Consider the following 14523-nt stretch of genomic DNA (forward strand, 5'->3'; position numbering starts at 1 on the left):
CACACAATTTGGCCTGTGATGGGTTAGTGCAGGAGGGTAAGAAATCTACTGAAGAGACATGAGTGGGCAAACTTATGGTCTAGGAAATAGGGACAGCCAGGCAAAGACAGGGCAGAATTAACCAAGGAGAGGAGTGGATGAAGTTGTACAGGTGAGTGGGCAAAGCTGGAAGGGTGAAGAAGGCAGCACTGACTCTAGGATCCCTGTGGGCATCTCTCTATCATGGGGTGGTTTGGGGAGGCATCTCCCCCACCTGCAGGCTGGTCCCAAACATTTCACTTAGAAAGGTCCCATTCATTCTCGGCTCTGAGGGTGTAAATGGCCCACTGTGGCCTCTCCTGGACAGAGGCCTGCCAGGTGAGTCAGAAGCAGGCCTCGTTAAAGAAAGGTGTCTGCTACCCCATCTGGACAGCAAGCGTAAGAGGAGGGGGCAGGTGCTCCTCCATGTCTGATGCCCAATCAGCCCTAGTCCACCAGCCCAACAATGCCTTGTTCCACCCTCTCAGCAGGCTGCTTTCTGGGCCCCCCACCCCAGGGCAATCCTTCAGCCCTTCTGCCCCTCCAGGGACCTCTTCTTGTTGTTGTTAGGTTTCGACTCATAGAGACCCTACGGGACAGAGTAGAACTGCCCCATCAGGTTTCCAAGGAGCGGCTGGTGGATGTGAACTGCTGATCTTTTGGTTGGAAGCTGAGCTCTTAAGAACTACGCCACCGGGGCTCCCAAAGGCCCTCTAGGAGGTCAGATATCCTGCTAGGAAACTCCTTCCCTCAATGATGGCCCAGACCGAACTCTCTTAATAAAAAAAAAAATAATTTATTGTCAACAAAGGAGATATATACAACAGGAACGTGTGGGAGAGGAGAGAGGGGAGTGAGTGGAGCCCAGGTGGGCTGTTTCACCTCCTGCAGGGATGGAGTGGGAAGAGGTAATGGAGGCCTCCTGGTCAAGGAGCCTGCACAGGTGGGGGAGGAAAGGTGTCCCCCGAGGTAGTGGGACTCAGTTCAAACCCCATGACCACCTCTTGTGTAAGGCACTGTGCCAAGGGAGAATGGTAGGAAGCTGGGGGGAGGGCACTGTGGGGGACAGAGAGAGGTCTGGGTTAGCAAAAGGACTGGGTGGGTGTTCTCCACAGGCCCAATGCCCTACCACTGCACCAGCCACCCTTGCCTGTCCCGGGCCTAGCTAAGGCCTTACCAGGGGCAGACGCTCTCAGCTCCCCGAAGTAACAGTGGATGCTGCCCTGTCCTCTCCTCCATCCTGCCCTGGCACCCTTTTTACTCTCTGCACCAGGCAGCCAAGTGGGGCAGCTCTGAGTTTTAATCCAAAGGGGGACACTGCCTCCTCCCTCCATCCCTTCCCAGGAAAACAAGCACTTACACACCACTCCCTGCCTCGGGCTCCCCCCCAACAGGGGTGCTGGATTCCGACAGGACTGCCGGCCAATCCCGGGTGTCACCTGCTCTCACACCCTTGGTGCCCGGGGGATGCTTGGACCAGTCCTGCAGGAGGCTGACGGCTGGTGGCTCCTCCATCCGCACGCGAATAACCTGAAGATCCAGTGTCCCACGGAGCCCAGGAGGGGGAGCTGGGCAGGGGTGGAAGAGAGTAGAGTCAGGGCTCCCAGACCCCACCATGAGGATGGTCCCAAGAACCTTTGGAAACTGCCCCTTCATCTCCACAGCCCAGCAACTGGTACAAGGGGGCAGCCCAAGGACAGCAGGAGGCATCACTCTATTGTCCAAACCAAAAAAAGAAAAAAACCAAACCCACTCAATGCCATCAAGTTGATCCCAACTCATAGCGACCCTGTAGGGCAGAGCAGAACTGCCCCATAGGGTTTCCAAGGAACAGCTGGTGGATTCTAACTGCCAACCTTTTGGTTAGTAGCCAGTCTCTTAACCTCTGTGCCACCAGGGCTCCAAGGACCACACTAACCAGGAAATTAGGCTCAAAGCTCCTCACACATAAGCCAGACGCCCTCCACTTACTTTGGCACATGGATACTTAGCGCTGCAGTCCCTTCCCCTCCTCCCCTTACCTTCAGCTGACTCCTTTGCATCTAAGACTTATCGGGTATCCTAGCCTAGTAAGAGAGGCTGGAACTCAGGGGAGAGAGGTCCAGGTTAGAGGACTCAAGAAGGTAGTTGTGGGCACATATTAAAGCTGTGAACCTGGATGAGATCACCCAGAGAGTAAGTGCAGACCCCAGCCTGTGGCTGGGACTCATTCATGAATTCATCAAGTACAGTACATAAGCAGCACCTACTCTGGGCATGAATGAAACAGGCAATCATCCTGACCTGAAGGAGTTTACGTTCCAGAAAATGGAAGACAGACAACAATACAAGACGCTTCCAACTGGGAGAGTGGAGAATCAATAGCTAGTGAAGCAGCAGAAAAACCCAGCAAGGAGATGCCTGGGAGGCCAAGAGAAGAGTGTCTCCAAGAAAGGTGAGCACTGCTCCCTCATGACGGCCAGACCCAGAGAGATGAGGGCTGAGAGCTGGTTAGTATAGAAAATGCTTTCTGGAATTGTTGAAAAAGGTTAGGAAATGGAAAAGTCGTGAGAGAGGGGTGAGGCGTTAAGAAGGGAGAAATAACTGCTATGTGTAGGCTGGTGGGAAAGACCCAGAAGAGAGGAAAAAATGGATGGTGCAACAGAGAGAACTGATGCACCAGTGTTGTTAGTGAGAGGGGATGAGCTACAGCAAGTACAGAAGGGCTGGCCTTTGCTAGGGGTTCAGTGACAGCAGCTGGAAAGACGGCAGAGAATTCAGCTTGGAGATTAGTACATCCTTTGAATCTGGGGTTCCTGTGCTGAAAACCTCCTAGATCCGAGTCAAGGGCTGTACTGAGCTGATAACACTAAAGACCAAGAGAAACGGCGGCAAGCATGGCAGAGCCAAGGGCAAAGAAATGGTGGCAGTGGTGTGAGCGTCAGGAACCACAAGGCTGGCAGACAAGGCAGTGGGTGAGTGGCCCACAGAGATGATGATGATGGTGGTGAAAGTCAGTCCGTGGAACAGAGCTGGGCATCTCCTCCAGACAGGAGGTCACGAACGGACCAGGGTGCCCCATAAAGAGGCAGCTACAGTCCAGTCTGTGCAGGCAGATGTCCAAACAGAGCAAATGACAGCATGGGAGCAGAGCCGGCCTGCTTTTGGCAACAGAAGATGCCCCAGCTGTGCTGAGGCGGTAACTCTAAGGCCGAGAAGAGGCTTGTCCTGAGGAGGCCGAGAAAAAGCCTGTCCAGAGGAGGACCGAGAAGAGGCCTGTCCTGAGTGGGGTTCAGAGGTTGCCTGCAGAGGTCTGAGCATACACCATACAGGAGTTCTCCATAGAAGTTTTACCTTGAGAGCTGTCATAATGCTGGCCTAACCCTGGCACTGGCCCAGGCTTGTCCTGAAGCTGCTGGTTGGGAGCTGGACCAGGAAGCACTGGAGGACAGACCCAGCCAAGAAAAGCCATGGAGAGAGAACAATCACACTCATGCTGCACCTGATCTGAGCTGATGACGCACCTGCAGAGACACACACTTGCTGCCACCTGATCCATGGCATGCCTGCACAGTGACACAGAAATTGTTGTTGTCAGGTGCTGTCGGGCCAGTTCCAACTCATAGCGACCCTAGGTACAAAAGAATGAAACACTGCCTGGTCCCTGTGTCACTCTCACTATCGTTGCTATGTTTGAGTCCACTGTTGCAGCCACCGTGTCTATCCATCTCATTGTGGGTCTTTTTCCTGACCCTCTACTTTACCAAGCATGATGTCCTTCTCCAGGGACTAATGCCTCCTGAAAACATGTCCAAAGTATGCAAGATGAAATCTCACCATCCTTGCTTCTATGGAACATTCTGGCTGTACTTCTTACAAGACAGATTTGTTCTTCTGGCAATTCATGGTATATTCAATATTCTTCGTCAACACCACAATTCAAATACATCAATTCTTTTTCAGTCTTCTTTATTCATTGTTCAGTTTCGCATACATATGAGGCAACTGAAAATACCATGGCTTGGGTCAGGCACACCTTAGTCCTCAAGGTGACATCTTTGATTTTAATACTTTAAAGAGGTTTTTTTGTAGCAGATTTGCTCAATGGAACACATCGTTTGATTTCTTGATTGCTGCTTCAGCGAGCATTGTCTTAGGTTGGGTTCTCTAGAGAAGCAAAAGCAGTGAAGTGTATGTGTGTGCGTATATACATGCAAATATGGACATACATATGTAAATACACACATATACATACATATAAACAGAGAGAGAGAGAGAGGAAGAGAGATTGATAATGGATTACAGGGTTGTAGAGGCCGGCAAGTCCCAAGTCTGTGGGTCAGGCGTCAGGCTGGAGGCCCCTCCTGACTCATGTAGCCACAGGAGCTGACGAGCCCAAGATTGGCAGGGCAGATAGCAGGGCGCTGGCTCGAGCCCCAAGAACCAGGGGTCAGATGATGATGAGGTGGATGCAGGACCTAGAGCAAGAGAGCTCTGCCAGCACATCCATATACACTGGATGCAGGCCACACCCCTGGAGAAACTCCCGTTACAAGTAACTGGCTAATCACTTCAGACCACATCATGGAGGATGACTACATCATCACATAACTGCCAACCCATTGAGAATCACGGCCCAGCCAAGACGACATACAGCCTTAACCATCACAGGTGTTGATTGTGGATCCAAAAAAAAAAAAAAAACGAAATCCTTGACAACTTCAATATTTTCTTCGTTTACCATGATGTTGCTCACTGGTCCAGTTTTGAAATTTTTGTTTTATGTTGAGGTGTAATCCATACCAAAAGATGTAATCTTTCATCAGTAAGCGCTTCGAGTCTTTTTCACTTTCAGCAAGCAAGGTTGTGTCAACTGCCTATCACAGGTTGTTAGTCTTCCTAAATCCCGATGCTGCATTCTTCTTTATATAGTCCATCTTCTCCGATTATTTGCTCAGCATACAGATTGGATAAGTATGGTGAGAGGGATACAACCCTGATGCACACCTTTCTTGATTTTAAACCACATAGCATCCCCTTGTTCTGTCTGAACGACTGCCTCTTGGTCTAAGCACAGCTCCTCATGAGCAGAATTAAGTGCTCTGAAATTCCCATTCTTCGCAATGTTATCCATAATTTATGATCCACACACTCGAATGCCTTTGCATAGTCAATAAAACACAGGCAAACATCATTTTAGTATTCTCCATTTTCAGCCAGAAATTCCCCAGAAATGGACGTGAATAATTTAGGATGGGTGGGCAGGTCTCCTTTTAGGCAGAAGTGGGTTCCTTTCCTATGAAGTTAAGTGGGATACCCATTGGGGTGGTGGGGACTGATTCACCTGAAATCTGTTCCTGTTGTTTACTGTTTACCTTCTACAAATAATAAAGCCAGCTTTCAAGTGGCAACTCTCTGTAAAGTGTCATTGTGTATGCAACCCAATCAGACTAGCTAAGCCAGTGTGCCGCCGAGTCGAATCCGACTCACAGCGACTCATTCCGACTCATGGCTAGCAGTCTTTATCCTAGCAGTTTCATGACCTGTGTGTATACGTACACGTGCACACAACTTACCTATGGAGCACAGTTCTACTCTGGCACATAAGGGGTCCCCACTGTAACAACTGTGTTTTTTTATTTTTTATTTTTTCCTAAGGACCAAATGAACTGCACATAAAAGTTTCTTACAGTCAGTAAAACAACACAAACATAAGTAACTACTACTATTGCTGGATAATTTATCAAGTGGCTTCCCACAGGAGGCAGTGGTTCCTGTCCTTCACTGGTCTGTTCTCTCAACACCTGTTAACTGTTTAAATCCTGACCACCCTCCTCGGGCCTGTGCTCCCCCAGGGTAAGGAGGGGACCTCTCGGGCTCTGGCTGCAATCAATCTCGTGTACAGAGATAGGTGCCAGGCTTTTGGGAAGCACTAGCCCAGCCCAGCCTGATGACCCATTTCTGGGAACTTCCAAATAAGGCTCAGAAAAACTCACGTTTCTGGCCAACCTCCGCCCTGTCTCCCAGAGAACCTGAGCAGCCACCCCTCCACACTGGGCTCTGCAGCCTGTCTGATTGCCCTGTCCTCCTCTCAGAAAAGCTCACCTGGGGAGGGGCTTTGCAGCTGGCTGAGGCCCCCCTCGGCCACATTCCCCTCTTTGGGTGAGTCCTTGTTTTCAGAGGCCCTGAGCTGGGTGTGGGAGAAGAGCTGGAGGACGAAGCCAGGGGGAAAGCTGCCATCCGTGAAGTGTCGTACCTCAGCTGGGGCTGCGAAGGTCTCCATGGGCGAGTCAGGAGATGATGGGGGGTCTGGGAAGGGAGGGCAGGGTAGAACTGTGAGGTTAGGCACCTGGGTCTTCCAGCCCCACTCGGGCAGGAACCAAATGCCTGAGCCCAAGGCCTCAGGTGAGCTGCCAGACATGGCACCATTTCTGGGCTCCAGCCCCCCTCCCTGGTTCACTTTCCTCTTACAGAGTGCGGCAGCTGGAGCCCACGCCGCACTTCTCTGGGCCTCCCCTTCACCTGGGTCAGGGTCATTTTTGGTCACGCGTCTGCTTCTTTTCTTTCTGACAGGTTCTTCACCAGAGGGCTCCTTCCACCTCTGACCACGGGGCTTCTTATTTGCTGGTTCTGTGGCAGGGGCAGCTGCAAAAAGAAAACACCTTACACCTGAACCTCCCACCCCAGGTCTCCAAGACACCTGCCCAGAAGCCCTTCTCTGCCCCTGAACACAGGGCCTATGCTCTGCCCTGGTCCCCATTCTGCCTTAGGCACACCAGCTTCCCAGATGACTGACCAGGAAACTCGAGGGGGCGAAGTCCCCTGGGTCGAGTCCTTTTAGGGAGGGCTTGGAGGGATGGGTTGTCCTCGGAGTCAAGGAGAACAACAATTTCAGCTGGCATCCCGGCAGGGTCCGGATCAGGGTCTGGGTCTGGATCCACATCCCGGCCTGAGTCTAAAGGGGGCAAGTGTCAGCGAGCCCCGAGGGCTCCAACAGGTTCTACTCCCCACCCCGCTCCGGGCTCAACTACCTGAGCTGGGTGGGGATGGCTGGTCAGCTTGGACGTCTTGCAAAAGGGCCACCCCCTCACTCCAGGCCTCCAGGATGTTGCTCTTCTCAGACGGGCTGAGGTCCAGGGTGTGTGGATGCTGCTCCAGGATGTGCGTGCGGGCTGTGTCGGCCGAGGGGCAGCGGATCTCAGCACCACACACCATGCAGAGTGCCCGCCCGCTGCCTCCTGGGCTGTTCCCCACCAGGAACTCCTGTTCCCAAGACATTTGCTGCCTGGGCTCCTCATAGCCATCACCACCAGCCTCCAGCAGGCTGGGCCTAGGTGGTGGGGTCTTCTCCTGCTGGGCCACTGTGGAGGGAGAAGGGGGCTGTCATCAGCAAAAGTATCCTCAGCCAATAGTACTTAGAGCACGATACCCCGAGCTCGGTGGAGTGTGTGTCTTTAGGAGGGACGGGGCATTCCTGTCCAAAGTCTTTCTCTCCCTTCCCTAGGAGCCCACATTGAGCACAGTCTATATGCCTTGATATTCTGCTGCTGCTACTGTCGTTGGGTGCTGTCAAATGGATTTCGACTTATAGTGATCCCATGCCACAGAGAACTGCCCCGTAGGGTTTCCTTGGCTGTAATCTTGTACAGAAGCAGATTGCCAGGTCATTTTCCCGCAGAGCTGCTGGGGGGGTTTAGATCGCCAACTTTTCGGTTAGCTTCATCATTTATGTCACCAGACCTCTTGGTATCCTGCTACCTTACACCTTCTCTTGATCTAGTCTCGGACTACAGGTCGATGTGTTTTTCATTAGGCTATGTTCTTGCATGTCTACAGCCTTCACGCATCTGTCCAGACACCGCTGTAAATTTCCTCACCTTCCCTCATGGCCCTGCTCAAGTCATGGCCTCTGTGAAGCCCTCCTGACTTCCCACCCCTGGAGGTTGACTGTATCCACAGCTGACCTCCAGCCCATAGTGTGCATTTTCTTGAGGGTGAGGAAGATAAATTTACTCATCTTGTCATCCCAATAGGGCCTGGCACATCGGAGAGGAGACATTCAGCGAGCTTTTGGTCAGGCGATGCACTTGCCTGCCTGTTCTTCCACTTGTGTAGGCTCTTCTGAAAGCCACTCCAACTTGTCAGAGCCAGCCTCCCTTCAAAGCTGTGGTACTGCCTCCACAGGCCAGTCTGTCTGGCTCCTGATCTTTGTGCACAGGAACCACAAGCTCCCTCAGGGCAGGGTTCCTGTCTGGCTTGGCAAGAGGCAAAATAGCCCCACGTGCAGCCTGGCAGCTCAATGCTTCTACCAAGTGACCATGATCCCTTACGGCTGCAATAGGAAACTCTTAAGTGAGGGAATGGGATGAAATACAAACAAGGGGGGCCCCCACACCTGGAAGCAGGACTGCGAAGGTCTGGGAAGGCTACATGGAAGAGGCGGCGTATGACATGGATGTGAGCACTAGCTTGGAATCAGAAGATCTAGATCCAAACCTGAGTTCACCTATGGGACTGCGGACGGTAAGCCTGACCTCCTAGCTCCAGTCGGGCTTTTGTCCCCACCACTCCTTCCGAACAGCTTTTGTCAAGGTCACTGATGCTAATCCCAGCAGGTGAGCTCTTAAACTTCGTTTGATGGATCACTTCTTCCACCTTGATTTTCACTTGGCTTCCAGGGCACCACCTTCCCTTGGTTCTTTTACTTCACTGGTGCTCTTAGTCACCTTTGCCATGACTCACTCATCTCCTTCATCTCTTCCCAGCTATTTGCGCAGCTCACTCACTTCCTCCAGGTCACTGTTGGAGAACCAGCTTCTCACTGAGGCCTTCTGCCACCCTACAGAAAGCTGTCACTTCCCTCCACCTAAAACCCATCCATCCCCCTTTGCTGCTTCATCTTCCTCCACCGCACATATTACCACCTGACAGAATGAATGCGTGTTTTACTTTTAGCGTGTCTCCTTACTACACCGCAGGCTCCATGACCACGTGGGTTTTGGCTTGTTCACGCTTGCCCCTCTAGCACCTAGAACAGTGCCTGGTGAGCAGTGACCCTCAGTAATATTTGATGAGGCAATGACTCCATCTTCAGCCTGTAATCATTGAAGTCCTACAGGACTCAGTGCTTGGACCACTTCTCTGTCCACCTCCTTCCTCTGATGGTCTCTAATTGCTTGCCTGTTGACAACTCCCCTGTGTATATCTCCAGCCAGACTATTCCATGAAATCTAGACCCATATATCTAACTGCCCACCAGACGTCTCCACATGGATGTGCAATAATCATCTCACACTTACTACGTTCAAACTTTCCTTCCTCAGTCTCCCACAAAACCTGCACCCCAGCCTTCCCCATCTCAGTAAATGGGAAACCTACCCTTCTAGTTGCTCAGGCCAAAAACCTGGAATTCGTCCTTTCTCTGATACCCCAAACCTCTCAAGAAGCTTCTGCTTCAGGACTTTTGTACTTGCTATTCTCTCCGCTTGAAATGCTCTTCCTCCAGTTATCTACAAGGTTAGTGCTCAGTCTCCAATGTCTGTGCTCAAACTTCGCCTTACTAGAGAAGCCACCTCTGACCACTCAATATACCTAATAAAATAACCAAGTCCCACTCTCTTTTCTCCTTTCCCTGCTTTAGTGTTCTCCAAACCACTTGTCATCACCTGTGCTACTATATATTTACCTGAATATCTGTCTTTAGGAAACCCTGGTCACGTAGTGGTTAAGAGCTATGGCTGCTAACCAAAAGGGTGGCAGTTCAAATCCTCCAGGCGCTCCTTGGAAACTCTATGGGACAGTTCTACTCTGTCTTATAGGGTCGCTATGAGTCAGAATTGGTTCGATGGCAGTGGGTTTTGGGTCTGTCTTTAGCTATTAGTCTGTATCCACATATTCTACAAGGCTGAGGTGTTGTCTGCTTTGTTTACTGCCATTAGCATCCCCAGCCTAGAGCAGCCTGGCATATACTAAAAAACGTAACAAACAAAAACCAAACCTGTTGCTGTCAAATTGATTTCAACTCATGGTGACCCTGTGCGTGCAGAGTAGAACTGCTCCATAGGGTTCTCGATGCTGTGACCTTTCAGAAGATCACCAGGCCTTTCTTCCAAGGCACTTCTGGGTGGATTCAAACCACCAACCTTTTGGCTAGCAATTGAATGCTTACTGTTTGTGTCACCCGGGACTGTTGGGACATAGTACCAAAAAAAAAAAAAAAAAAACCCAAACCCATTGCCGTTGAGTCAATTTCAACTCATAGCGACCCTATAGGACAGAAAAGAATTGCCCCATAGGGTTTCCAAGGAGCACCTGGTGGATTTGAACTGCCAACCTTTTGGTTAGAAGCGGTAGCTCTTAACCACTACACCACCAGGGTTTCCTGGCACACAGTAGGTGTCCAACGTTTACTGAATGAGTTAACCTTTCTGGACTTCTATTTCCTCATTTCTTTCAGAGGGGATAAAAGCACTCCTGCAGGGCTATTCAGGGGATTAACTGAGACCATCCCTAAGGGCATGGTTGGGCTGAAAGCTCTGAGGAGGATAAAACCCAGCCCATAGTGGCCTTTATTTCCCTTGCTTATGTTACACCCTCCAGATTCCAAAAAGGATGAAAAGGCAGTGCAGACACAGTAGACGTTATATTCATCTGTGGTTAAACGAATGAATGAACCTGTCCCCTCTCCTGTCCCACTGTCACAAGGCCTGGAGAATATAAAGATAATTCAATTTTCATGAATATTAAGTCTTCCATAAAGGTGGCCCTTTGTTATGGTTTTCGAGGTCCTGGGGGCTAAAGGAAATGGTGAGTGGGAGGGGAAAGCGAGCATTTCCAGATTGTTCTTCAAATCTCTCCCAAGGCCAATCTCCTCCGGTGGCTGAGTCCCCGTCCCCCCCCGCCCCCCGCAAGCACCTCTTTTTCATAACTGGGTGTTGTGTGCTGTCCCATTCACCCCGATGCACTAGAATCTGACACCTGTGGCTTATGCAAGCGGAAGGTCTGAGGATGGGAAGCTTGGGGATGGGAAGCCTCGGGCGCCAGGAAAGCTTTATACATGCAAAAAAGGGCCCTTAAAATTCTCCTCTTCGAAGGCTGTCGCGACGCCTGCCTCCATCCTCCTAATAGCTCCGAACATCAGGCTGCCGCACCGAGTCTCGGGCCTGGAGGCCTTGCGGCCCCTCGGCCCAGAACACAGCCTAGCCCCCAGCCTGCCGCCGCCTCCCGGGAGCGGCGGATATCCAGGGCCGCCGGGCACCCTGTCTCCAGCGCTGGGCCGGGCGAAGGGGCGCTCGGGCGCGGGAAGATCCCGAGCGCGCCGGGAACGTATCGAAGGCTCCAGACCCTGGCGGGGGTGGGGGCAGGGAGGATTCGGGGAGGCCCGAGATTCCAAACCCTGGCGGGGGCGGAGCGACAGGGCGCCCGGGCCCCGGCCCACCGCCCCGACGCGGAAGTGGGGCCCCCTCCCCTCCTCACCTCTGAGCATGGGCTCGGGCCGCGGAATTACGGCCACCACCGCGGCCTCCGCTTCATCCTCCGCTTCCTCGCACTTGAGCGTCACCTCGAAGCAGTCGAGCGCGGCGCCCTCGGCCTTCAGAGCCATGCTGTGGCTGGGGAGCGCGGTGACCGGATGCCACACAAGGGCCTGCGCGGCGCCGCCGCCTCCCGCCCGCGAAGCCCCCTCCGCGCCGCGGTCGTTCGGCGGCCCGGCCTGCGGCGGGAGCGTCCAGGCCTCCCCGAGACCGCGGCGCGTCGGGACCCCGGGCGGGGAGGGCTCAATCCGGGGCCCCAGTCTGCCGCCGCTCCCTTTTATGGAGGCTCATAGTCGGCGCCCGCCCGCAGCCCGCCCCGGGCCCGCCCCAGGACTCGGGCAACCAATCGCTCGCCGCCCGCTCCCGGCCCCGCCCCCGCCCCGGTCATGCACCGCCCCCGAGCCCACGCGGCCAATCGCGCGCCCCTCCGGTCTGGCCCCGCCCCCGGCGCGCGCGGCTCTGTTAGAATCCTCAGGACGCGCTGGAGGCGAAAAGGCACGGGTTCGTCCGTCGCCCCTCGCAGTGCAATTGCCTCAGAGGATCAGGGCCTCCAAACTTTCCCAAGCGGCGGGCGTCGAGAACCAGCTGGCGGAGCCAGTGGGTGGTGGTACTCCTCTGAAATGCCAGTCAGGCATGTTTGCTGGTATTAAAAACGCTTGTATCATCAGCACCAGAATTTTTGTCAGAGTCGCTTTTGCGGCTCTCCCAGAACAAGCCTTCCGACCCCAGAAGATGTCGAGGGCGGGAAGAGATCCGGGGCGGGGAGGCAGGGGAGTGGAAAGGGCGGTGGCATCAAAAAATGGAGATTGAATTCTTCCTCATTTGCCAGGTCTGTGACCTTGAGCACGTATTTTTCTGAGGCCTTTGGCCTAGCATATCCGTTCTTTAAAAAAATATTGTGGAACCCTCTGGAGAAGGGAATGCAAAGCTGAAGAGCTGCTGAGTGGAACGTGGGCACATACAAACCACAGCCACGATTACAATGTCTGTTTTTTAAATGCGAGCCCAAAGAGTTTGTGACCTACCGAAGGTCACACAACAAGCCCTTGGGAGCCCGAAGACCAGAGTCCTGTTCCCATGACGCTGGACTGTGCCATGTGCCAGCTTTTATCTCTGACAAGGATTTTCCCCCAGACCGGGCAGAGAGAGAGCCTTCCTTTAGACCTGGTGCTCTGAATTTAGACTTCCAGCCTCTGAAAATAAATTTCTGTTTGATAAGGCCACCCACTTTTGGTATTCCTGTTACAGCAGCACTAAGAAACCAAGACAACCACTGAACTCAAACTTACTGAACTGATTTTATCCTTAGTTGGAAAATGCCAACAGCTGTTCTGGCTCCACGTGACAGGAAGGGAAGAAGGAGAAAAAGAAGGTGGATAAAACTCAAATAGCCACTCAAGAGCAATCAAAATTTTTGAATGGAGGAATATAATTGTAGTAACACTAGAAATAACCATTTTGTCTGATAATAGGAACTGGCTAATTAAATGATGGTGTGGTAGACAGCACCAAAAAGGATAGATATAAAGATACTAACAACCTGGAAAAACATTTCTGAAATGTTAAATGTGAAAACCCACAAATATAGTATATATTGTGTTAGCAAAATTCAAACATAGCAGTGTTTGAAGCAGGCTCTCAATAAAGGGTTAACATGAACCATTCTTGGGCAAACAAGGGAGGGGATGAAGGAGAAGTGGTTCTTCTGGGAAAATACGTAAAAAAAACATTCCAGGAGGCATGTAAAGAAAATGTTCTCAAAAATTGCTTACTCAAACTGTTATCAAGAAATGTTTGTCAGAAAATAGATTATCAAATGAAAGATTTTTTTTTTTTAATGTCTGTGGTATTTGTCACACTAAACTCTGTGTATAAAAACTCTGCCCTTGTTCAGAACAGCGGAGTGCTTTCTACTTTCACTATATGCCGCCCAACTAGAGTTGCTATTCCTCAATAAAACTCTCTGTTCTTACTCCTATCAGTGTATGAGATTTTCTTCTTTGACATATTCATTGTCAGAAACAGGACTTCGAAGATGCATTGCCGTCAACAACTCCTGAGGTGTTGAGGACTCAGGCTCATGTAACAGCTGAGCTATTTGGGTTTCTGAGTTTAATTCTTTGTGCTGTAGCTCTTTGAGTTTTGTTAAGGATTTGTTTTTATTCTTGCAAGTAAGCTTTTATTATCTTTCAGAAGAAAAATGGGAAATGCCAGTTCCAAGGGCAAATCAGAGCCTCCCTGTGGGACTCTTGCCCACTACATGAACAAGCACTTTGGTCCTTTAACGTGTGTGTTTTGTCTGGTTGGCATGACCTCACTAAAGATAGTTTGGAAAATCAATGGCCACTTTGGGCTTCTTTTGAATTATCTAAATTAGTATTTCTGACCAGTAAATTAGAAAATAAAGGCTCCCAGATTAAACAACCTCAATGGGATGGCTATTTCGATTGGTATTTAGAAGTCTACAAAGACATCAAGTTAGCAAAACTGCTTCCCTGAAGGATACTGTTTTTAATTAACCAAACAAAATTAAGAGTTAAAATGTCAGAACTCAGCTCCCGATCCATCTGCCCCTTTGCCAGCTATCTGTCCTTTATACTCCCCTTACCTTCCTATTCCTTCAATAACACTCTGTCTGAGCTTCCTTTTTTTCCTGAGAAACCAAAGAGCCTTTACCCGAAATGCCCTTTAAGATTCATCCTACGAACACTGAGGAATTTCCCCGTGTTACCTTTATTCCCTGGACTTACTCAGAGTTATGTGGCATTGTGAAATATTTTCCAAAATTTCCTGAAGGGCTTTACAAGTTTGCTAAAGAGTTTAAAATTCTTATTGAAGCTTACCAATTTGGGGTCCCAGATTTGTTTCAACTAGTACATATGATAACTGGGCCTGGAGAAGCTCAGCTATGGTTAGAACACACTGAATGGAAAGATCCCAAAATAGTTTAGCTTTAAATATAGATAACACAGCTGCTTAAGGATTGTCGAGCAAT

The 14523-nt window shown here is 50.9% G+C and overlaps 1 protein-coding gene across 3 annotated transcripts; it reads right to left on the reverse strand.

Annotated features, from left to right (window-relative positions):
* Nucleotides 1-794: 794 nt before the first annotated feature.
* On the reverse strand, nt 795-11715 carry SPINDOC (spindlin interactor and repressor of chromatin binding). Of its 3 annotated transcripts, XM_003419627.4 has the most exons (6): nt 11473-11712; nt 7029-7358; nt 6794-6952; nt 6520-6642; nt 6103-6306; nt 795-1586 (listed from the first exon to the last, which is right to left on the reverse strand). In XM_003419627.4, exons 1-6 carry the CDS (start codon nt 11597-11599, stop codon nt 1375-1377), a joined length of 1155 nt encoding a protein of 384 aa, XP_003419675.1. In that variant the 5' UTR covers nt 11600-11712; the 3' UTR covers nt 795-1374. The 3 variants fall into 3 exon arrangements, with proteins under 3 accessions (XP_003419675.1, XP_023415431.1, XP_023415432.1); XM_023559663.2 differs by having other exon boundaries at nt 6103-6642; nt 11473-11714; XM_023559664.2 differs by lacking the exon at nt 795-1586 and adding an exon at nt 1593-5157 and having other exon boundaries at nt 6103-6642; nt 11473-11715.
* Nucleotides 11716-14523: the final 2808 nt, after the last annotated feature.

This window comes from Loxodonta africana, chromosome 7 (assembly GCF_030014295.1).
Source record: "Loxodonta africana isolate mLoxAfr1 chromosome 7, mLoxAfr1.hap2, whole genome shotgun sequence".
Classification (NCBI taxonomy): domain Eukaryota; kingdom Metazoa; phylum Chordata; class Mammalia; order Proboscidea; family Elephantidae; genus Loxodonta; species Loxodonta africana.

What these genes read in the sequence shown, in the direction of transcription:
- SPINDOC (XM_023559663.2), bottom strand. Translation starts at nt 11,599, where the DNA reads ATGGCTCTGAAGGCCGAGGGCGCCGCGCTCGACTGCTTCGAGGTGACG. An exon ending in GCCATCCCCACCCAGCTCAG is followed by an intron (nt 6,953 to 7,028) that starts GTAGTTGAGCCC and finishes TGCCCCCTTTAG; the next exon opens with ACTCAGGCCGGGATGTGGAT. An exon ending in TCGCCCCCTCGAGTTTCCTG is followed by an intron (nt 6,643 to 6,793) that starts GTCAGTCATCTG and finishes TTCTTTTTGCAG; the next exon opens with CTGCCCCTGCCACAGAACCA.